We start from the raw sequence: 23958 nt of genomic DNA, 5'->3' as shown, positions 1-23958 counted from the left end.
GTTTTTGTATATTTGGACGACATCCTTGTGGCCAGCAGCTCGGCCGAACAGCACATGTCCCACCTATGTCAGGTTTTTCAGCGTTTGGCGGCACATGGCCTGATTGTCAACCCCGCAAAATGCCACTTTGGGTTGCCGGTCATGGATTTTTTGGGCCACCGCATTTCTGCCAGTGGTGCGGTCCCATTGCCACAGAAAGTTCAGGCGGTGGCCGATTTTCCCCGCCCCCAGACGGTTAAAGCCCTGCAGGAGTTCTTGGGGATGGTTAATTTTTACAACCGCTTTATCCCCAAAGCAGCACAACTTCTGCAGCCGCTTTACGGTGCGCTCAAACAGAAAAAAGCCACCGACAGCATCGACTGGGTCCCTGAACGCCTCCAGGCGTTTGGTGGCGCTAAGTCTGCTTTGGCCGATGCTGCTCTTCTGTCCCACCCTTCCCAGTCTGCTCAGATCGCTCTGACAACTGATGCATCTGACGTGGCTGTGGGGGCGGTTTTGGAGCAGCGTGTCTCTGGTGTTTGGCAGCCACTTGCCTTTTTCAGCCGTACTTTGCGGGACAATGAACGGAAATACAGCGTTTTTGATACAGAGTTGCTTGCTCTCTACCTGGCTACACGCCATTTTAGATATTTTCTGGAGGGCCGCTCATTTACTGCCTTTGTGGACCACAAGCCCCTCATCTTTGCCATGTCTAAAACATCCGACCCCTGGTCCGCACGACAGCAACGCCACCTTGCCGCCATTTCCGAATTTACGACTGACATTCAGCATGTTGCTGGCAAGTCCAACTTAGTGGCTGACTGTCTGTCTCGTGAGCTGATTTCCCCAGTTTATGTTGGTATCGATTTTTCTGCTATGGCTGCAGACCAGCGCAGTGATGCAGACATCCTTGCGCTACAGACGGGGTCCATGGGCCTCCAGCGGGAGGAAAGACAGATGCAGGAAGGTGGTCCTCCTCTGATCTGTGATGTTTCTACTGGCTATCCCCGCCCTCTGGTTCCTGTTTCGTGGCGCCGCCGGGTTTTTGACACGTTACACTCCCTCTCGCATCCCGGCATTAGGGCCTCCGTCAAACTGGTCAGTTCTAAATTCGTTTGGACTGGACTGTGCAAAAAAGTTAGAGAATGGGCTGCAGCCTGTCTCCAGTGCCAGCGTGCTAAGGTCCAGAGGCACACTAAAGCACCTTTGGAACCGTTTCCCATCCCTGACAAGCGGTTTGATCATGTGCATGTAGACCTTGTGGGTCCCCTTCCCCCATCACAGGGTTTCACACATCTCCTGACCATGATCGATCATACAACCCGGTGGCCGGAAGTGGTTCCGCTGTCATCTACAACGTCAGCAGCGGTGGCCCGGGCTTTCCTGTCCAACTGGGTTGCACGTTTTGGCCCCCCCTCTGACATTACTTCTGATAGGGGCCCACAGTTCATTTCAGAGCTTTGGTCCGCCATGGCCGATGGTCTGGGGGTCAAGATCCACCGCACCACTGCGTACAATCCGCAGGCTAATGGGTTGTGTGAGCGGTTCCACAGGTCTTTGAAAGCTGCGCTCCGTGCTTCTTTAACTGATGGAAACTGGGTTGACCGCCTTCCATGGGTCATGCTCGGTTTGCGTTCAGCCGTTAAAGAGGACCTTGGTGCTTCCACAGCTGAACTGGTTTTTGGTCAGCCCCTGCGTGTCCCTGGGGCGTTTTTACCTGATTCCCCTGCGCCACGGTTTGGTCCACTTGGGCAACGTTTTTTCCCTCAGGGAGACTCCTTTCATGTTCCCACCCCTGTTCACCATTGTTTGCCCCAGTCCTTTGTTCCTGAGAACTTAGAGACCTCTAAATTTGTTTTCGTTCGACACGATGCACACAGAACACCCCTACGACCTTTGTATGATGGCCCTTTCAGAGTCCTTGAACCAGGGCCTAAATATTTTCTTTTGGATTTGGGAGGGCGTAAGGAAACTATCTGTGTTGACAGGCTCAAACCAGCTCATGTCTTGGCGGACGATCAGGTGGTAACGGCCCAAGCTCCTCGCAGGGGAAGACCCCCCTCCACTGTTTTAATGGACCGCTGTTCTTCCTCCAGAGATCCTCATTTATCGGAATTTAACCCCCCTGCAGCCCCTCCATGTCGCCTTCGTCCTCAGGCACGGATGTCCCAGGATCATCCTACAGGGTCCAAGTTCAGCCGTTTTGGACGTTTGTTGAAACGCACGAATCTGGATTAGTTTGTTATTTTACCCTACTGAGTGTTCGGGGGGGGGGCATATGTGGCGGACCACTAGGGGGCTCCACTCTACCTCAGTGGAGAAGTTGTAGTGATGAGAAATATGTTTGTTCGTTGGTGTATATATATGGTTTTCTGTACAGTTGCTCTCAGTTGGAGTCGAGTAAAGAGCTGTTCAAACCTACATCCTTTGTGTCGTCATTTTCACTCCTCCACAAGCTGAACAATTAGCTCCGACCTCTCTTATGGCTGTTCAGAATAGGATGGCACTGGATATGCTTTTGGCGGAAAAAGGGGGTGTCTGCACCATGTTTGGAGATATGTGTTGTACGTTTATTCCTAATAATACACCACCGGATGGGTTGGTGACTAAAGCTTTAGAAGGTTTGAGGACTCTGAGTAAAACGATGCATGAACAATCAGGAATAGATAATCCTTTGGATAAATGGCTTACACAGGCTCTGGGTAAATGGAAGAACTTAATTATTTCTATGATGCTTTCGCTGTCGTTGTTTTTGGCAATTTTGGTTACATGCGGCTGCTGCTGTGTCCCCTGTTTGAGAACTCTCGCTGTTCACTTTATTGTCACTACTCTTGAAAAGGGCACAGTTTCCTCGTCTTCTCCCAATAATCAGATGTTACAGGTGGGGACAGAACCTCCTCTAAAGGATGTAAGATTGGAGTTGGTTCAGTATCATGGGGTGATATAATGAGATTTTTCCGCTATTATCCTGTTTGATTTTCTGTTGTTCTATGCATATATACACTCACCGGCCACTTTATTAGGTACACCTGTCCAACTGCTCGTTAACACTTAATTTCTAAGCAGCCAATCACATGGCGGCAACTCAGTGCATTTAGGCATGTAGACATGGTCAAGAGAATCTCCTGCAGTTCAAACCGAGCATCAGTATGGGGAAGAAAGGTGATTTGAGTGACTTTGAACGTGGCATGATTGTTGGTGCCAGAAGGGCTGGTCTGAGTATTTCAGAAACTGCTAATCTACTGGGATTTTCACGCACAACCATCTCTAGGGTTTACAGAGAATGGTCCGAAAAAGAAAAAACATCCAGTGAGCGGCAGTTCTGTGGGCGGAAATGCCTTGTTGATGCCAGAGGTCAGAGGAGAATGGCCAGACTGGTTCGAGCTGATAGAAGGGCAACAGTGACTCAAATAACCACCCGTTAAAACCAAGGTGGGCAGAAGAGCATCTCTGAACGCACAGTACGTCGAACTTTGAGGCAGATGGGCTACAGCAGCAGAAGACCACATCGGGTGCCACTCCTTTCAGCTAAGAACAGGAAACTGAGGCTCCAATTTGCACAAGCTCATCGAAATTGGACAATAGAAGATTGGAAAAACGTTGCCTGGTCTGATGAGTCTCGATTTCTGCTGCGACAGTCGGATGGTAGGGTGAGAATTTGGCGTCTACAACATGAAAGCATGGATCCATCCTGCCTTGTATCAACGGTTCAGGCTGGTGGTGGTGGTGTCATGGTGTGGGGAATATTTTCTTGGCACTCTTTGGGCCCCTTGGTACCAATTGAGCATCGTTTGCAACGCCACAGCCTACCTTAGTATTGTTGCTGACCATGTCCATCCCTTTATGACCACAATGTACCCAACTTCTGATGGCTACTTTCAGCAGGATAATGCGCCATGTCATAAAGCTGGAATCATCTCAGACTGGTTTCTTGAACATGACAATGAGTTTGCTGTACTCAAATGGCCTCCACAGTCACCAGATCTCAATCCAATAGAGCATCTTTGGGATGTGGTGGAACGGGAGATTCGCATCATGGATGTGCAGGCGACAAATCTGCGGCAACTGTGTGATGCCATCATGTCAATATGGACCAAACTCCCTGAGGAATGCTTCCAGCACCTTGTTGAATTTATGCCACGAAGAATTGAGGCAGTTCTGAAGGCAAAAGGGGGTCCAACCCGTTACTAGCATGGGGTACCTAATAAAGTGGCCGGTGAGTGTATATACACACATATATATATACATATATATATATACACATACATATACATATAGTATATTGTTTTGCATGTGTTTGATTTTGTGATACTGCCTTATTAGTTACGGCAGTATGGTTTGGTAATACTTTTACATTTTTATGCCGATTATGAGTTACTCATTTAATTTTTTCTGATTTATTTCACTGTGTTGATTTTGATGTGTTTGACTTGCCAAGGTTAATTTTTGCATGCTTTGTTTCTGATGTTTGCTCCAGTATGTTTATCAGATTCACAGGGGTGTTTTTTCTGTGTCTCATATTCTTAGTTTATGCTTCTATATTTAGTACCTGCATTTTTGTGTGGACTCTCTTTGTGAGAGTCCAAAGGGGGATTGTTATGAAAATATAATCATATATATTATAGTGTAGCTTAAAGTAATACAGATGTTAACTTTAACCCAGTAACCTAAAGAAATGGATGTGTGTGAAAACAAAGGGTGCATGCAAACTTCAGATAGATACCAGGAGCAGGAGGCACCAAGGCCATATGACAGTCTTGTAAGTGATAACGCTGTTAAAATGTTTGCATGAGGGTGTATGTTGTTGCAGTCAAACTCCCAGGAACCAAGCTAGGAGATAGATTATATTTAAAAGTCAAAGGTTAGGAAACAGATGTGTGCAGCAGACTGAATGTCTCATGTAGGTCCAGCCCCGCTTGGACTGTCTGTGTTAAAAGGGGGGGGGGGGTTGGACAACGTGTATGTGTTGAGACAAGCTTCAGACACAGGCAGAAAACTTAAGGTATTCTTAACTTAAGTGTCTCCCACTTTGGAATTCCAAATTGTAATAAATATATGTTTAACTTTTGTTTTTGCCTCTGAATTCACTGCCTTTTTTCTCTCTGTGCCAAATCTTCGAACGGGTGAGACGAGAAGGGGGGGGGGGGCGTTAAACGGGCCCTACAGGTGTCTCGTTACTGGGAAATTTACAAGAAAATGACTCAACAGTGTACGTTTACCTGGACTTGCAAAGCAAACCCTTTTTCAGGCAAAAGTTTATTTAGCAATTGTTTTAGTGTTGGTTATGTAAAAGGACCGTCTGTTTGGTCTAGTTCCCTTTTCCCCTGCTTTCTGTTGACTCCCTGCCTTAGCTCTCCTAAGTCACAGATTAATCATACTAAAGGTAAAAAAAGAAGGTCTATCCTTTCAAACTAAGCGTGGGACACCCCATATGTGTACCAAATTATACACCTGATGACAATACAACAGGGTGATGTCTGCACGCTCAATGCTTGGGCAGGAAGAGAGGCAGACAGAGAAGATGATGGATGGGCTAAGAGAAATGAGCCGGCACCAAGCAGGTGTCCAATCAGTTTCATCAATGTTTTAGTCACAGTAAGTTCTTACTATTTGTTAACCATCTAATCTTTTAACTCCAGCCAGCTTTGTTTTCTAGAGGGAAAACCCATCCTACCCAGTAAGATTTGTCATTTGCCCACCTACTGATCTGGTTCTGAATACCGATGAGAGATACCGTGCCAATGCAACGCCTGTGTCAGATGATGAGTCAGTGCCTCCCTGGAGTGAAACTTTGAGGCTGGATCAACAATGACTGCAACAAAACACCGGGCCTTTAAGAGACAGTGAGGACGTAGGTCCTTAATAATTGAGTGGCACTCTGAATAGTCCTTCTCATTTCCCATTGGAATACCTCTAAGTAGTTAGAGTATATTTATGTGTGATTTGATAGGTTTATGCCTAATGTCTTCATTGGATTATTCACAAAAGTCTGATCACTAATGAGATAATTATTGTGGTTCAAGAATCTAGTGTAATGTCAGGAATGAGAGACTGATTCAGGACCCAGTATTCAGCCAGACAAGAGGGTGACAATAAGAAGGCTTTAATAAAGCTCAAACTGTTCAGTCAGGGAATATGCAAGCTCAATGGTCAAATAACAGTTCCAAGTCGGTACACAAGCAGACAGGAAAAAAAACAGGCAGGGACAACACAAACTCAAAAAATCCAAAAACTAGCTGAGACTGCTATGTGGATAAACAGGCAAAAATCAAGCAAGAAAAACAGGATCAGGATCAGGCTGGCACAGAGGTCAAAAACGCAAATTGGGTCAGGTCAACAGGCAAACAAGCAGAACAGGGAATGCTGGACTAGACTCACCAAAAAGCTCAAAAGACAATGATCTGACCCAGTGCGCCCCTGTCTGGCTGAATACTGGGTCTTGAATCAGTCTCTCGTTCCTGACAGAATGATCTGGCCCAGTGCAGGAGACAGAGGCAGGTATTAGTAGAGGGGTGAGCAGGTGAACGGAGTGGAACTAATTACCGGAATGGGCGGAGCTGATCAGGGGGGAAAAAGTGGCTGGAAGAAAACTGAAGCTGATTGGATGGTGACTGGTGAAGAGGAGTGACAAGAAGATGAAAGAATGCTGGCAGGTGAACTGAATAAAGGCTGGTGACTGAAGTGATCAGAGCAGGCCAGAAGAAACTGATAACATAAAACAAAGTACAAAATCAAACCACATTAAAACCCAAAATATTCCATTAACCAAAACTAGTACAGAACCGATTACATAAAAGAATCACTGAACCAAAACAGAACTTAAACTAATCCAGAACCAAAATCACCATCAAGACCAAACAGAACATAAGCAAATAATAAAAACCCAAATCATGATATGTAATTGTTTAACTTTTGATTAAAGTGGTAGCACTGATTCCGACAATTATTATATTTTTATGATATGTTATATGATATATACCTTTCGTTCATTTATACTAGGGATGGATTTAATTCTCCATGGCAAAGTGAATTTGCTCCATGGGATAATTCTATTGCAGATGAGTGATACTTTTTTTTATGAGCCATTGTTTTATTATATAATACCATTGAGCAGCTAATTAGTTCCTACTAGGTGGTAATCTAGTGTTTTCGAGGCCTTAACCCTCCTCTACAAACATGTTCTAAAGATAGCGAGCAAGAAATTGCAGCTGCAGCCTTGATTAACACACCTGAGTCAGGTTTTCCTCTTTAAAGAGCAGATCTCTGCAGGGAAGTAGGTGAGCGAGAGTCCATGAGACAGGTTGATACTGACTTGGTCTTCAAAGTCTTTAGTTACTGTTAGTAAGTAGTGGTTTAGAGATTTGCATTGTGTGAAAAAAAAGAATGTAATTTATGTGTGAATGTGAGAAAACTGTTTCTATAGGGTTTAGACCCAGCATTGTGAAAAGTTAAATTGCCGCTCATTTAGCTGCTATTGCACTAAGCGCTGCAGTGCTATTGTTGGTCTATCCTTGAATATGTATATCGCACAGAAATCTCTCTTAAACCAAGCTTTCTCTTCTTGCCCCCCCCCAACTAGAATAGTCACTTTGTGTGAGTGTGTGTGTGTGTGTGTGTGTGTGTGTGTGTGTTTGTTTTTTCTTTTTTTAAACCTGAATTTGAGGAAATGTTACAGTTCACCTCAGTGAAAATACACACTTGTAACCCTTTTTCTTAGGTCACCATGTTGGCCCCACCTATTGTTCTTTTGATATTCTCAACAGTGATCTGTGCAGAGCGAAGCCAACAACAGTCAGATCATGCTGAGGAAGACCAAGATGCCCTTGCAGATGGCGACGGCGACGACAGAATCTCCTTGGTGATCTGGGCGAACAAAGAGTTTGCCTTCCGCCTGTACAGAAATTTGGCAGGTCATGCTGCCTCTAAAGGAGAGAACATCAAGTTCTCTCCAGTTAGTGTTTCTGCTGCCTTGGCTGCTCTCTCTGTGGGGGCGCAGGGGGAAACCCACCAGCAGCTTTTCAGCAGCTGAGTTTATGCATGTCCTGAAGCAGTTCTATTATGCCGACAGCTTCAATGTTGACTTCACCAAACCTACAGAGAGCGCCGATACCATCAATGGGTATGTATCGGGTAAAACCAACAGAAAGATAAACAAACTGGTTGAAAGCTTGGATTCAACCATGGCCATGTATCTCCTCAGCTACATCTACTTCAAAGGTAGGTCTTCTTGCAAATGGTTGCTTTATTTTGGCTTTAATATGTGAACTATGTATGAAAATGTGTCTGTTTTCAAACAGGATACTGGGAAACCCAATTTGACCCAAAGCAGACCAAGCCAGAAGTGTTCAGAATAGATGAAATCAATGAGGTTCAAATCCTCCTTCCCTGTAGGGCAGCTCAAAAATGCAACATTTCTGTTTAGTGTCCAGTTAACCAATTAAAGCTCTCCTTCATCAGGTTCCAGTCCAGATGATGAGAATGGAAGAAGTTGTGGACACTTATTACGACCAGGCCATTGCCACATCTGTCCTCCACCTTCCCTTCAACAACTCTTACTCCATGTTGCTGCTGTTGTTGCCTGATCACATGGACACACTGGAGAACGACATCAAGGCAAGGCAAGGCAAATTTATTTATTTAGCACAATTCAGTACAAAGACAATGCAAATGGTATCAGATTGCCAGATCCACACAGCAAAAGCCTGAAGGGATGGAGCGAGTCTGTGAAATGCTGGCCAAGGGTTCCGTACCGCGACATACAGCTGTCTTTTAAACACGGCAGGCCAGTACAGACGAGAGAGCACGAAAGCATGAAACCACTGGACGGCTAGTTATTTTATATCGGGAAAAAGGCTCCAGCAACGCCCGCAACGCCATGAGGGATTAAGAGGGTCAGAAAATGGATGGATGGATGGATGTTCAGACATGTTTGTAACAGCAGAAAGTGGCGTCGGACACAAACCGCGTCAGAGAGGAAGACCCGCCCGGTAGGTTAAAAAAAACATTGTTTACTACGGATTATTTTGGTGTTTTTGTCTTGTTAAAATGGGTGGGGATGTCAGCGACATTGCAGCGTAAACACAGATGTACTAGTGCCCGTGAACGGGCGGAGGGGAGGTGGCGATCGCTACACGGGCCAGAGAAGCGGCCCGTGTAGTGTTTACGCAGCAGCCGCTCTCTGGAGCTCCAGAGAGCGGCTGCTGCTGCCGCAGCCCATGAACGGGCGGAGCAGCAGCCGCCGCTGTCTGAAGCAGCAGCGGCTGCTGCTGCTGCCGCTTCTCCGGCCCGTGTAGCGATCGCCACCTCCCCTCCGCCGCTATTTAAGTAGAACAATGACTAGAGCAGAATTAAGTTATATTTACCGGAGATGAAGTGTAGACTGCAAATTCTGTTGTAGTATGGTGGCTCCCCCAGTCCATTGGGAGTGTCTGCCTGCGCCCTTTTCATTGAAAATATTCATTTCTTTCTTCGTCCTTCGGTAAACGACAGAAACGTACATCCAACGATTTGGAATGCCTCTCTGTGCAACCGGAAGCACAACAAGTCGTAGGCATTGCTTAGATCCAAAAATAAACGAACTAAAAGTACGCTCTAAATCACCCGTTTTCTCATGTAGTAGACGAGAACAGTACTGTTTTTTGCCTACCCGCAGGACCCGAATGTAGAGCTGACGTCACGCGTGAACTACCCTATTTAGGTGCTAAGCCATTCATGGATTTATAGACTAACAGAAGTATTTTAAAGTCTATTCTCTGAGATACAGGGAGCCATGGTAATGACTTTAGAACTGGGGTGATGTGCTCTACTTTCTTAGTCTTAGTGAGGACGCGGGCAGCAGCGTTCTGGATCAGCTGCAGCTGTCTGATCCACTTTTTAGGCAGGATTAGTTTTTCCAGATCCTGCTGAGACATTAGTCCTTTAATCCTAGAAATGTTCTTCAGGTCATAGAAAGCCGACCTTGTAATTGTCTTTAGATGCTTTTGGAGGTTCAGGTCTGAGTCCATCACTACACCCAGGTTTCGGGCCTGATCAGTGGTTCGCAGCTGAAGCTGTGTGCTAACTTTTGATCTCTCCTCTATTGGTCCAAATATTATTACTTCTGTTTTGTTTTTATTCAACTGAAGAAAATTTTGGCACATCCACGTATTGATTTCTTCTAGGCATTTACTCAGTGCCTGAACTGGTTCATAGTCATCTGGTGACGTGGTGATGTAGAGCTGTGTGTCGTCTGCATAGTTTCGGTAGCTGATGTTGTTGTTTTTTATTATCTGAGCAAGAGGGAGCATGTAGATATTGAACAGGAGGGGACCCAGGATGGACCCTTGGGGAACCCCACATGTGATTTTTGTCATCCCTGACGTAAAGTTACCTACTGATACAAAAAATTCCCTGTCCTTTAAGTAGGATTTAAACCAGTTGAGAGCTGTACCAGAGAGGCCGACCCAGTTTTCCAGGCGTTCTAACAGAATGGAGTGATCGACAGTATCAAATGCTGCACTGAGGTCCAATAGAACCAGCACTGTGGTTCTTCCACAGTCTGCATTTGTATGGATGTCATTAAACACCCTAATAAGGGCGGTCTCTGTACTGTGGTGAGCACGGAAACCTGACTGGAATACGTCAAAGCGGCTGGTCGTTGTTAAGAAGGTGTTTAATTGTTGAAACACAGCTTTTTCAATAATCTTACTGATAAAGGGGAGGTTTGAGATGGGCCTGTAGTTCTGGAGTAGTAGTTTGTCTAAATTGTTCTTTTTCAACAGTGGTTTGATAATTGCTGTTTTTAGGGACTGGGGGAAAACACCTGACAGAAGGGACGTGTTAATTATCTGAGTCAAATCAGATGCTATGCCAGGTAAAACTTTTTTAAAGAAAGCTGTGGGTAGAACATCAAGGCAGCAGGAGGAGGAACTTGGCTCCTGAATGATCTCATCCAAGCTTTTGTGGTTTATTTGGCTGAATAGGGACATTTTGTCAGGATAAGTTCCAGCTGAATACGGCTTTGGTTCTAGAGTTGGTGTGGATGTACAAACTGATCTTCTAATTTATAGGATTTTCTCAGTAAAGACGTTAGCAAATTCATTGCAGGCCCTGGTGGAGTGGAGTTCAGAAGCCACTGACACAGGAGGATTTGTTAACCTGTTGACTGTGGAAAATAAGACACAAGCATTATTAATGTTTTTTCGATGATCTCTGAGAAGAAAGATTCTCTTGCATTTTTCAGTTGTAAGTTATATCTGTAAAGTATCTCTTTATAGATGTCGTAGTGAACATGGAGTCTGTTCTTTCTCCACCTGCGTTCAGCTTTCAGACATTCCCTTTTTTCACATCTAACTGCCGAAGCATTTCTCCACGGAGATTTTTTTCTTCCCGGAAAGAACTTTCACTTTAACTGGAGCAATGCAGTCAATGATGCTTGAGACTTTAGACTGAAAGTTATCTGCTAGCTCATCTACTGAGTTGCAGCCCAAGGTTGAAGTAGCAGAGTAAGCTTGAATAAAAGTTTCCGTGGCATTGTCTTTAAAGGTCCGTTTTCTTACGATGTCCCTTTGGCTAAATGAGTCACTGAAAATTATATGTAGTGGTATAGAAATATATGTATTGCTATATAAATAGCTTTCAGGTGCGAGGTTCCGGTTGGGCAAAGTGGGCGTGGTATATAAGAAGCCGCTGCGCCCAATCGAACACACAGATCTTCCTCAAGCTTTGGCTGTGACTCGCGTCTCAGGGACTGACAGTCAAAAGGCATAGCATCAGGTGCATGCTGCTTTGATCTTGTGGTGGTAGGTCTCCCCTCCCTTTGCACTATTGCTGCTTGTTCACAGAAGATCTAAATCCAGGTGTGATCATAGGCAAAACGCTACTGTGCGGCTCTCCTCCTCGTCATCGGTTTGTGTGTGTGTGTGTGCACGCGTACATGAGTTTGTCTGGATTGGGAGGTAAGAAGTAACGCTCATTGTTAACGCCAATTTGTTGCAGTTCTGTTAAATAGTGACAGAAGATCTAAATCCAATTTTATTTGGGTTCAGAAATTTACAATTTCCCGATTTCAATCTAGTCTCGCCACATTTTTGGCGTTGTTGACAGGATCATGCTTTTTATGAACATCTGAGACAAGTAGTTGTTAAATATTTATACATTCAAAGGTAACAGAAAAATGATCAGATAGGGCAACTTCAGTTACATTGACGTTAGAAATCTTTAGACCTTTAGTGATGATCAAGTCTAATATGTGTCCCTGTTTGTGCGTTGGCTGTTTAACATGTTGAGTTAAACCAAAGTTTCTAAGTGTGTCACACAGTTCTTTTGCACTTCTGTCTTCAGGGTTGTCAACGTGAAAGTTGAAGTCTCCAACAATAATTAAACAGTCATAATCAACACATATCACAGACAGCAGGTCAATAAAATCATTAAAAAAGTTTGATGTGGACTTAGGAGGCCTGTAAACATTCAGAAACATTTGGACCGGGCTCTTTACCAGGAGAGCCAGATGTTCAAAAGAGTAAAATTTTCCCAAAAACACCATTTACACTTTAGTGAATCATTAAACAATGTTGCTACTCCTCCACCTTTCCTTTGCTGTCTGATCTCACAACGAAAATTGTAGTTTGGAGGAGTCGACTCCATCAGAACATCAGTCCTGCTCATGTCACTAAATGGCTGGAATGTATGAAAGCAAGGGTAGGGGAATCTACAATTATCTGTTCTTTTCAGATCAGTGCTTAATATAACATTTTTATTTCCTATTTTCCAAAAAAAAAAAAAAAAAAAGGAAGTACAGGATCTTTCTTCCCAAGTTTTCCTTCAAGACCTCCTACAAGCTGAATGACGTGCTGACTGAAATGGGAATGGCAGACATGTTTGGGGATCGTGCTGATCTCAGCGGCATTGCAGACGGACAAAAACTGCTTGTGTCTGAGGTAAAGAGTGGGAGAGGAAGAGAACATTTTCCTTTTTATTGGGATGAACAGTTTTTTACTCTCTGCTTTCATTGTGCTGTAAAGGTTGTACACCAAGCGACCCTGGACGTTGACGAGGCCGGAGCCACTGCTGCAGCTGCTACTGGTGTCGGTATCATGGTCTACTCCCTCTCCCAAACCCCAGAGCTGAAGTCCAACCGTCCTTTCATGGTGATGATCATCAAGTGCCAGACAAACATTTTCTTCATGGGCAAGATCGTCAACCCGAATCTCTGAGGGAGGAATCGCAGCTTTGTCATTGCACATTTAATGAAAACTGAATTTGGGACATCTTGCTCTAACCATTGTTTATTGGGATCGCTTTTTTCTTGTCATTTTTAGAGAATTACAGGACTGAAAGCAAGTGTTAAAGTTAACTGGTTGTCACTTTGGAGTTCTGAAAATGTTAAGCCTTACTTAAAAACCTAAAGTGATGGCAACATGCAAAGTGAACTTAAGATTTATAACAGACTATTCAATGCTACATGGTATTAATGGACACCTAATGATGTGTATTTGAAATATTTGCTTTTAAAAGAAAAATTAGAATGCCTTTTCTTCAATAGAAAAACGTGGAAGCTGGGGCAGCATGATGTTGGGGAAACGTGAAATACTAGTGAATAGTTTGTTAACAATAGGACTTGTGCAAAATAATTTTTAAACTGGAAATGTTCTGAATTCGTGTCATAGCAAACCGACCCAAGACGATGAGTACTTTATTCCTCAGTCAGCCATGGGGGTGTAATTGCCATTCAATATTTCCATCACCTCTGTGTGTGTGTGTGTGTGTGTGTGTGTGTGTGTGTGTGTGTGTGTGTGTGTGTGTGTGTGTGTGTGTGTGTGTGTGTGTGTGTGTGTGTGTGTGTGTGTTTAAAAGGCATTGAAAACTTGTTTCCTAATGTCTTGATCACAGTACCACCTCTTAACTGTCTCAAAGTTTTTATTTTGGCCTGAAACATTTTTTAGATGTAGACTTAGATCTACAATGCATATTTAAGTATTTCTTAATACTTATGTTAATCCAAGCTGTTGTGGGATATGGATGCTGCTTAGTGTGATATAGAGAGAACTCTGCAATGTATTGTGCAGACCTAGCTATAAAACGCCAGCCAAGCAGCCAAAAATGTTCTGTTGTATTTGCAAGTTAGATAGAAACACTGCTGTGGTTGAAACTTCCTGAGTTATAATACAATAGCAAAAGTTCCAAAGGCATGCAGTGTTCAAAATATTTAGAAAAGGAAAACATATGAAAAATGTAAGATTTCATTGGTAGGCTTTCAAACTTGGCTGAATCTGGAGAGATTGTTATCATGACCATTTTGGCAGTCTGTGCATAAGTGTCTTTATTAGTTTCAGCAAATTTTGTAAACTGTATTCTTTTTGCATCCATGGAATTTTTTTCTTAAACTACTCCACTCCTTTGTGCTCAGTCTCTTATAGTTATTTATGTTCCCACTTATGGGCATTTGTAACCTTGAAGTCTTAGTTGGACCTGGGCAAATGTGTAAATTCTTAACTAATTTGAATAATTATTTATTGTCTGATACATTTTAATAGACTTGGTGAATTGCAAATGGTGAAGTAGTTTTTTTTCTCAACCCAAGTTGACTAAAATCACACTTTTGAACCTTTTGAAACCTAACCAGGGGAATTCTGGGAAAGACAGCTCTTTGTTCAGCCAGAATAAATCTTTCTCCAAACAACAGGGACAGCTATTAGTGAAATTATGAATGTTTTTTATTGATAACTCTTAAAGGCTCTTAAAATCAATACCAAAGTTAACAGGCACCCAATATAAATTAGCTAAAACTGGGATGATGAGGTCATGCCTTCTTGTACCTGCTAAAAGACGTGAAGCATTAGTTCAGCACTGACTGCCGGTGAAAATTTCCCAGCCCTAATTAAAAGGAGTTGCAGTTGTCTAATTGCTCAAATGGCCCTCAGCGGCTGGATTAAGCAGGAGGCTTGAGGCAGAGACAAGGTACAGACCAACCAGGAGTTTGTTCACCATCATTTAACAGGTACACAAACAGGAAAAAAGGTTTCAGCAGCAACTCCCAAGGATCTTCACTGGCAGCCTTTTGTGATCTACCACAACCCCGGGTTAAAAGACCTGCATTGAAACGGGGAAAACAAAGAACATATGTGAGCTAACAAACATCTACACACCGACTAAACATCCAATATTTATTTAACAAATTTATATCTGACACTTATCTTAAAAATCATTTCAATTCACAATTTAAATCCATTTTATTAAACCTTAAAGTGCACTGTTTAAGTCCCCCTCCTCAGTCAATAAGTGGACCCTTCCAGAACCTTTAAAAATGTGCTCAGGCCCCCCAGGGAATCATCTTGGGAGAACTTGACATCATCGTCTTCATCCGTCCCAGTTTGGAAGCCTTTTCACTGACTGCTGGAGAGGAGGTGGCTGACCACTAAAGGAGTGAGAAGAATATATTGAATTTTAAAGGCAGTTTCATTTTTGGTATATCGTAGATTGTGAAAGAGTTGGCTAGTAGTAACGACTGGGTTTCAGAGGATGAATATATGGATGTAGTGATTGTGGAGAATAAGAGAGGAGGAGGAAAGTAAAAGTTTAATAATGGAACAGCGTATAGGAGACAGGCTTTTGACGATGAGGAAGAAAGAACTGAAATAAGAAATTAATGTTGGAAGATTTCAAAGTCATTCTTAAATTTAATGAGGAGCCAGAAATGGTTGGAATACGTCCTATTATAGTTTATTACCTGGATTAAAGAAAGGGCTTGGAGATGTAGCATTAGCCAAAGTTTTGTGATGGAAGTTTGTTTATTTGTAAAAAGTGATTTTGGGGAGTGACTTTAGGGATTCTTGTATGGGAAAGTGCTGTTGAGTTTTAGAAAGTAATAAAATGAGAAGTTGCTGGCATTAAACAACTATGGGCTTTCAGGAATAGAGAAAAAGTGGGTAGCACTTTTTTTAAAGATAAAATACTCCCTGAGCAGTTGCCTTTCAGATGCTACAAGTGTCCAAGATATAGCCACACAAGGGCAAACCAAAGGTGTGGTAGATATGAGGGTGAACATCTTTATGGTTAATGTGGAAGTAATCCTGTAAAATGTTGTAACTGTGGAGGAAGTCACTCTGCAGAAAATATTTTTAGACTTGTACAACAAGGCAGGCTGTAAGAGAAAGGAAAATTGCCATAACAAATTGAAAGAAGAAATTATTGTTCAAATTTGTAAACCTGGAACAGATCGTAATTTAACAGGAAATCATAGGTCAATGGCTCTCACATCTTCTTTTGGTAAAATGATGGGGGGGGGGGGGGGACTATAATTGACAGACTAGTATATTTATTGGAGTTTAAGAAGAAATTTAAATGTTATCAGTTTAGATTTAAAAGTACTTTAGACCCAGCTATGTTTAGAACATTAAAATAGATTACCTCAATTTTTTTTGGGGGGGGGGAGTTTTTTGCGGCTCTAGTGGCTCGCTTTTTCTGAATGTAGGCTGACAGGAAGAGGGGGAGAGACATTCGGCAAAGGACCGCGGGTCGGATTCAAACCCGGGTCGACCGCATCGAGGACTAAGGCCTCTGTATAAGAGGTCGCACTACCCACTGCACCAAGTGCGCGCCCCAGATTAGCTCAATTTGAATAGCCTTTTTTCTCTACATCTACAATATTTCAAGTATAGCAGTTCCACTTTTATATAGGCCACACATGAAATATTTCAATGTGAAAAGGAAGAACTGAAAATAATATGTTCCCTTTAAGAAGTGTAATAGTTTGAGAATGGTTTTTCAAGAAATCTTTATCTTATTTAACTGGAAATAGTTAATCAAAAAAGTTAAGCAATTGAGCAATTCAGCTGTTTTTTAAGTTTAACCACAGACATTCAAGTATTTTTCCATCTTATTTCAACATGTTTTCTAGCAAAAAAATATTATTTTGTATAAACATCTGAATTGTGATAAGTGTCAAAGTGGATGAAACCAAAATGTTTTAGAGATACATGATTTTCATCAGAACCCTTAACAATCACCGTAAATAAATGTTACCGTAAAATAACGTATTGTGCATTATTATTAACTTGTTATTGTTTTTTTGTGCTTTTATTGAACCCTTTCCAAACTGCAATGTCATGATTAGTAGCGACTGGTCCACCGTTACACAGCTGAAATGTAGAACAAATAAGAAATTTGGAAAGAGAATAAACAAAATAAAATTTTACCTGGTCGTTAATATAAACAGAGGCTCTTTCCCCTCCAGCCTGTAGTAAGAGGGAAAACTGAGTTGCAGCCAGAGAAAGGTAAGTGGTTTACACATTTTATAGAAAACAAATGCTCTTTGTTTTTAAAGTTTATGTTGAAATGTTTTTCCAGAACATGAGTAGAGTTTTAATAACATGTTAGATTCTTCATTTAAAATCCAGCTCTACAATGAAACAATTGCTTTGAGATGGTGGGGGGGAAAAAAGCCAGTTTTTTAGTATTTGTCCATGCCATAAAGTGTCACAAAGGAAATCAAAGCAAATCATCTTAAAGAGTTTGAGTTTAGCTTTTCCGTTTATTATATATTGTGTGAAATTTTGTCAGATCTGACACATGAAGAAAATAAATTAATCACTTTAATCAAGATGGCTGTCTATATGGAAAACTGATATATTTTTATGGAGCAAACCAAGACTTGTATATTAATCTAGAACCTGTAGAACCAACTTAGTAGGTTTTGAGATTTCACCAGGTCTATGTGCAACAACACATATTGTGTAAGCAAAACAAATAGCACTTTTGACTCTTTGTTTCAGTTCACGATGCATGTACCCCTGGCTCTCTGGATCTTATCAGCAGTGGTCTGTGTAGGAAGAAGCCATCATCACATAGGGCACGGCGAGGAGGCCCAAGGCCCCGCTGGAGATGGCAGTGACAACAAAATGTCGCTGGTGACCTCGGCAAACAAAGAGTTTGCATTCCGTCTGTACACAAAGTTGGCGGATCATGCATCCTCCAAGGGCAAAAACATCTTCTTCTCTCCGGTTAGCGTCTCCACTGCCTTGGCTGCTCTGATGGTGGGGGCCCGGGGGGAGACTCACCAGCAGCTTTTCAGAGGGATGGGCTTCAGCAGCTCCCAGCTGGCTCAGACAGATGTAGACCAGGCCTTTCGTACACTCCTTGCAAACAAAGCATCTCATGAGGACCTCAGCCAAGGCACCGCTGTGTTCGTAGACAACCGCTTCAATGCAAACCCTGAGTTCCTGGATGTCCTGAAGCAGTCCTATTCTGCCGAGGGCTTCAATGTTGACTTTGCCAACACCACAGAGAGCGCCGATACCATCAATCAGTATGTATCGGGTAAGACTAACGGGAAGATAGACAAGCTGGTAGAAAGCCTGGATCCAAGCACAGTCATGTATCTCCTCAGCTACATCTACTACAAAGGTAAATGGTCTCATGCGATGAGATCTCTCTCCTCTTTCACTGTGAAGTCATTTTTTTTTTTTTTAGGTGACATGATTGTCTTCACTCGAACAGGTAAATGGGAAACTCCGTTTAATCCTCGGGAGACCTTTATGGACAGGTTCAGAGTGGACGAAAGCAATGAGGTTCAAAGTCATACATCCAAACAGGCGAAGCAGATATGAGACATCTTGTATTTATTTTCCAACCAACTAACTGTCCAACTTTCATTCTCCAGGTTCAAGTCCAGATGATGACAAAGAAAGAAGATGTTAAAATCTATGATGACCAGGCCATCAACACAAAAGTCCTCCACCTGCCTTTCAACAACTCATACTCCATGCTGCTGCTCTTACCTGACAATATGGCAGTGCTGGAGCGCAATATCTCCCCCGCACATGTTACTAAATGGTTGAAGTGGACGAAGTCAGGGTAAAGAAATTCTACATTAAGTACCAATTAATGTTTTTTTCCAAGTCATAATTGATGAGTGCTTAAAATTGTGTGTGTGTGTTTTTTTTAGGACGTACAGGATCTTTGTTCCCAAGTTTTCCATCAAGACCTCCTACGAACTGAATGATGTGCTGACTGGAATGGGAATGGCAGACATGTTTGGGGATCGTGCAAATCTGAGCGGCATTGCAGACTGCCTGTTTGTCTCTAAGGTAAAAAGGCTGCAAATGAGGGGAAAAATGTCTTTGCTCATGTTCTGTTGACATGTTTGACCCGCTCTGCTTTGATTGTGCTGTAAAGGTGGTGCACCAAGCCACACTGGATGTCGATGAGGCCGGAGCCACAGCTGCAGCAGCAGCCACCGGTATCAAATTCCGGCTACTTTCCTCCATCAAGTACCCAGAGTTGCGGTTCAACCGTCCTTTCATGGTGATCATCACTGAGCGAGTTCCAGAAAACATTCTCTTCATTGGCAAGATTGTCAACCCAAACCTCTGAGGGAAGAGATCCCATCTTTGTTAGTACAGACTAATACAAAGAAAATACTTTGTGTGGTGTATTGTTCTCGCTGCATGCACACATGAAGATGCATTAACATTGTATTTGCTGCTCCTGAATAAAGAAATGTCCTAAAATAAATGCAACACAAAGCCAAACTGTCTGCATGACATCTGATTGAATTAAAAAGGATTTGATAAATAGTGATCACTGGGAAATTTACAACAGAAAAACTCAACAGTGTACGTTTACCCCTGGACTTGCAAGGCAAACCCTTTTATTGGCAAATTTATTTAGGCAAGTTTTAGGTTGTAGTTGCAGTGTATTTAGCAATTGTTTTAGTGTAGATTATGTAAAAGGACCGGCTTTTTGGTCCAGTTCCCTTTCCCCTTGCTTTCTGATGAAGACTCCCTGCCTTAGCTCTCCTAATTCTCTAAAAGGTTTTATTGCTTCATGTGTTGGTTTTATTTAAAAAGGGAAAAGTAGGGCTTTGTTTAAAAAATTAACAAGTGAAGTGCATGATAAAACAAAGTGCACCCTTTTCAGTAAGGTTATACCTGAGGCTGCTGGTGTGCACAAAAAAACTTGTGGTGTAATGTTTAATGTCTAATATGGCATGTACAAAAAGGACACTTGCATAGCAGTGTGCAGTAGCTAATCCATGCAAATTTCTCACCTGCCGTTAAACTTAGCAAAAGCTACAGAAACTTTGATTTACAATATAAAACCACAAAGTGCTAAAACTCACCAAAATCCAACCTTTGGGAGCACCAAATCTGAATTTTTTTTTTCACAAGTTTGAGAGTTTATGGTTTAAAAAAATAGAATCACTTTTAGCATTCATACAATAACGTAACACACCCCATAATGATGGAAACAACCTCAGTCAGATGTAAACTGTGAATTCTTCTGTTTTTGTCACATGTAGCTGTAAATGCACATCAGTCTGTGCACTGAGGAGCATGAAAGGCATATGAATCATTGAGGGGCTCTTTTGTGCTCACTGAAAAACAAAATGTGGTCGGATGAGCAGATTAATTCCTAACAAATCAAAGGTGATGATTCCTAAAGTGGAGACTATCATACATGCCAATAAATGGCAGCGTAAAGTGGTGCATGATTGTAGAATGGCAGTGTTGGCACTGCTGGAGGATATCGCTGATGGAAGAATGCATCGTCTTTTCAGAGATCCTACCTATCTGGAGGGCACATGAGGATCAATTGGTTCAGATTGCCCAGGGTAGTTATTTGTTAACTGGCTCCAGCACTACAGAGGGAAACCAGGAGGATCCGAGCGTTGCCAGTGCCAAAGTCTAGTTTCAGGTTCTATCTCTGCTGCGTTCTCTGCAACCGGAGATTTTCCGAGGAAGCTGTCATCTCTTAGCCGTCCTACACCTGCCCCCTGGGACGGCCCCATAAATTGTTCAGATAAGTTCCCTAAACCAGGGTCTCACTTGGAGCAAGGAGCCAATTTTAAATATAATCAGAGCTCTGACTGCAGTCGTATTGCTTTAGTCATGCTCAGGATTCCGCTATACCATTATAATTATATTCATTAACAGGTGTCTGGAGCGAAATAAGAGCAGACTCAGTGTGCGCTGGATGGGACTGCAATGCTTTTACGTAACATCCAGGCTTGTTTTAAAGTTTTCAAGTATTCCACAAAGTGTGTGTGGGGACAGACTTCCAGATCGACGTATGGGACACATATTCTCTACATCGCAGCGATCAGCATTGAGCTATAACCGAGCTCAATGCAGCAGCTGGACAGCGCCGTTTGGGTTAAGTACACATTGTAGAACAAAATTAGTATAGCTACTAACACAAACTTTATTTTCAGCCAGTTTCTCAAATGAGTGGCTAATGTCATTCAGGAAGCTGTAGGTTTGCTTTCATTCAGAACAAATATCCCTTGAAGTGTCTGTGACTGTCTGACAGTGTCGTTGCCATGGTTATTTGGACACATGGTCGTAGCCTTCTGGGTATACTGATTTACATACATATGTATGTAAGAAAGTAAGTAAACTTTATTTATGTAGCACTTTTCACAGGATAAAAACCACAAAGTGCTGCACAATAAACATAAAACACAAAATAAAAGATGAAAACCTAAAACAACAGAAATGCAACATAGCATAAAACTAGTTAAAAATGAGGTAAAAGCCAAACAGAACAAAAGGGTCTTGAGCTGCTTCTTAAAAAAATGAACAGAGTCAAGACAGCGTAAAGATAGTAACAGGAAATCATAGGTCAATGGCTCTTACATTTTTCATTTAAAATATAGCTTTACAATGAAACAATTGCTTTGAGATGGTGGGAAAAAAATGGTCACTGGGAAATTTACAAGAAATGGACTGAACAGTGTACGTTTACCTGGACTTGCAAAGCAAACCCTTTTTCAGGCAAAAGTTTATTTAGCAATTGTTTTAGTGTTGGTTATGTAAAAGGACCGTCTGTTTGGTCCAGTTCCCTTTTCCCTTGCTTTCTGTTGACTCCCTGCCTTAGCTCTCCTAAGTCACAGATTATCATACTAAAGGTCAAAAAAGAAGGTCTATCCTTTCAAACAAAGCGTGGTACACCCCACATGTGTACCAAATTATACACCGGATGACAATACAACAGGGTGATGTCTGCGCGCTCAATGCTTGGGCAGGAAGAGAGGCAGACAGAGAAGATGATGGACGGGCTAAGAGACATGAGCCGGCACCAAGCAGGAGTCCAATCAGTTTCATCAATGTTTTAGTCACAGTAAGTTCTTACTATCTGTTAACCATCTAATCTTTAAATTCCAGCCAGCTTTGCTTTCTAGAGAGAAAACCCATCCTACCCAGTAAGATTTGTCATTTGCCCACCTACTGATCTGGTTCTGAATACCGATGAGAGACACCGTGCCAATGCAACGCCTATGTCAGATGATGAGTCGGTGCCTCCATGGAGTGAAACTTTGAGGCTGGATCAACAATGACTGCAACAAAACACCGGGCCTTTAAGAGACAGTGAGAAACGTGGGTCCTTAATAAACGAGTGGCACTCTGAACAGTCCTTCTCATTTCCCATTGGAATACCTCTAAGTAGTTAGAGTATATTTATGTGTGATTTAATAGGTTTATGCCTTATGTCTTCATTGGATTATTCACAAAAGTCTGATCGCTAATGAGATAATTATTGTGGTTTAAGAATCTAGTCTAATTGTTTAACTTTTGATTAAAGTGGTAGCACTGATTCCGACAATTATTATATTTTTATGATATGTTATATACCTTTCGTTCATTTATGTTAAGGATGGATTTAATTCTCCATGGCAAATGGAATTTGCTCCATTGGATAATTTTTTTGCAGATGAGTGATACTTTTTTTTACGAGCCATTGTTTTATTATATAATACCATTGAGCAGCTAATTAGTTCCTACTAGGTGGTAATCTAGTGTTTTCTAGAGGGCTTAACCCTCCTCTACACACATGTTCTAAAGATAGCGAGCAAGAAATTGCAGCTGCAGCCTTGATTAACACACCTGAGTCAGGTTTTCCTCTTTAAAGAGCAGATCTCTGCAGGGAAGTAGGTGAGCGAGAGTCCATGAGACAGGTTGATACTGACTTGGTCTTCAAAGTCGTGAGTTCTGTAACGAATATGGATGGACCCAAGAAATACCCGAAAACGAGTAAGTAAAACTTTAACAGTTTATTAAAGATGGTGGCGGCGCGGACCCCCCTGGTTTGTGCGGCAGCACACAGCCTCTGGCGGTTCCTGAAGGCAGAGTGGTGGGTTAGTGACCAGCGGGGCACAGAGGGAATTTTTACTAGGAGCTGAGTCACTAACCTGGGGCACGAGGACGGCTGGTTTAGCAGCGTCTGGTTTACACGAAGCAGCAGGGTCCGTGAAGGGGTTATCCAGTTCTTAGTCCAGGTCCAGTCCGGGTCTTGGGCAGGGGTGAGATCCGTATATCCAGCAGAGGTATCCAAGGGAGAATCCAGAGACGAGTCCAGGTCCAGATCCAAATCCAACTTCAGAAGCACAACAGTCAAAAGGGGCAAGCAATCTCCGTAACTTACAGGCTGGCAGGGTCCGAAACACAGGTGGGCAGTCCAAATCTCTGAGGCTGACGAACAGGACTCAGGCGGGCAGACAAATCCAAAAGGGCTCAGGCAGGCTCAAAAAACAAGGGCAAAACAGGTCGGCAGGCAGACAGATACTCAGGAAGATGGCTGGAAGTTCTCACCGTAAGGCTCGAGACGTTCTGGCACTGGAGACTGCGAGGAGCAGAGCTTATAAGCCGGTAGAGGCGGAGGCAGCGCAGGTGTGCTAATTGCAATTAGCAGCTCCAGTGCCAGAAACGTTACAAGTTACTGTTAGTGAGTAGTGGTTTGGAGATTTGCATTGTGTGAAAAAAAAGAGAATGTAATCTATGTGTGGATGTAAGAAAACAGTTTCTATAGGGTGGAAACCCAGCATTGTGAAAAGTTAAATTACCGCTCATTTAGCTGCTATTGCACTACGCGCTGCAGTGCTATTGTTGGTCTATACTTGAATATGTATATCGCACAGAAATCTCTCTTAAAGCAAGCTTTTTCTTCTTGTTCCTCCCCCCCCCCCCCCAACTAGAATAGTCACTTTGTGTGTGTTTTTTCTTT

The 23958-nt window shown here is 42.6% G+C and overlaps 1 protein-coding gene, 1 long non-coding RNA gene and 1 pseudogene across 4 annotated transcripts; 2 read left to right on the top strand and 1 right to left on the bottom strand.

Moving 5' to 3' along the window:
• Positions 1 to 7593: 7593 nt before the first annotated feature.
• On the top strand, positions 7594 to 15508 carry LOC118565001 (annotated as a pseudogene).
• On the top strand, positions 15314 to 19479 carry LOC118564990 (serine protease inhibitor 2.1-like). 3 transcript variants are annotated; one of them, XM_036144505.1, is made up of 7 exons: positions 15317 to 15381; positions 17192 to 17231; positions 17730 to 18360; positions 18454 to 18524; positions 18617 to 18810; positions 18902 to 19043; positions 19132 to 19479. In XM_036144505.1, exons 3-7 carry the CDS (start codon positions 17736 to 17738, stop codon positions 19327 to 19329), a joined length of 1230 nt encoding a protein of 409 aa, XP_036000398.1. In that variant the 5' UTR covers positions 15317 to 15381; positions 17192 to 17231; positions 17730 to 17735; the 3' UTR covers positions 19330 to 19479. The 3 variants fall into 3 exon arrangements, with proteins under 3 accessions (XP_036000397.1, XP_036000398.1, XP_036000396.1); XM_036144504.1 differs by lacking the exon at positions 17192 to 17231 and having other exon boundaries at positions 15314 to 15381; XM_036144503.1 differs by having other exon boundaries at positions 17192 to 18360.
• A 3514-nt stretch (positions 19480 to 22993) lies between these two features.
• Positions 22994 to 23862, bottom strand: LOC118565013. The gene is made up of 2 exons (XR_004932113.1): positions 23147 to 23862; positions 22994 to 23074 (listed from the first exon to the last, which is right to left on the bottom strand). It is a non-coding gene; the product is annotated as an uncharacterized LOC118565013 (long non-coding RNA).
• Between the last annotated feature and the right edge of the window lie 96 nt (positions 23863 to 23958).

This window comes from Fundulus heteroclitus, chromosome 12 (genome assembly GCF_011125445.2).
Source record: "Fundulus heteroclitus isolate FHET01 chromosome 12, MU-UCD_Fhet_4.1, whole genome shotgun sequence".
In the NCBI taxonomy this organism is placed as follows: domain Eukaryota; kingdom Metazoa; phylum Chordata; class Actinopteri; order Cyprinodontiformes; family Fundulidae; genus Fundulus; species Fundulus heteroclitus.
The sequence above is the reverse complement of the archived record's forward strand: the minus strand, read 5'-3'. Positions and strand labels throughout refer to the sequence as shown.

What these genes read in the sequence shown, in the direction of transcription:
- LOC118564990 (XM_036144503.1), top strand. Translation starts at nt 17,670, where the DNA reads ATGTGCAACAACACATATTGTGTAAGCAAAACAAATAGCACTTTTGAC. An exon ending in CAGCTACATCTACTACAAAG is followed by an intron (nt 18,361 to 18,453) that starts GTAAATGGTCTC and finishes TCACTCGAACAG; the next exon opens with GTAAATGGGAAACTCCGTTT. An exon ending in ACTGCCTGTTTGTCTCTAAG is followed by an intron (nt 19,044 to 19,131) that starts GTAAAAAGGCTG and finishes TGTGCTGTAAAG; the next exon opens with GTGGTGCACCAAGCCACACT.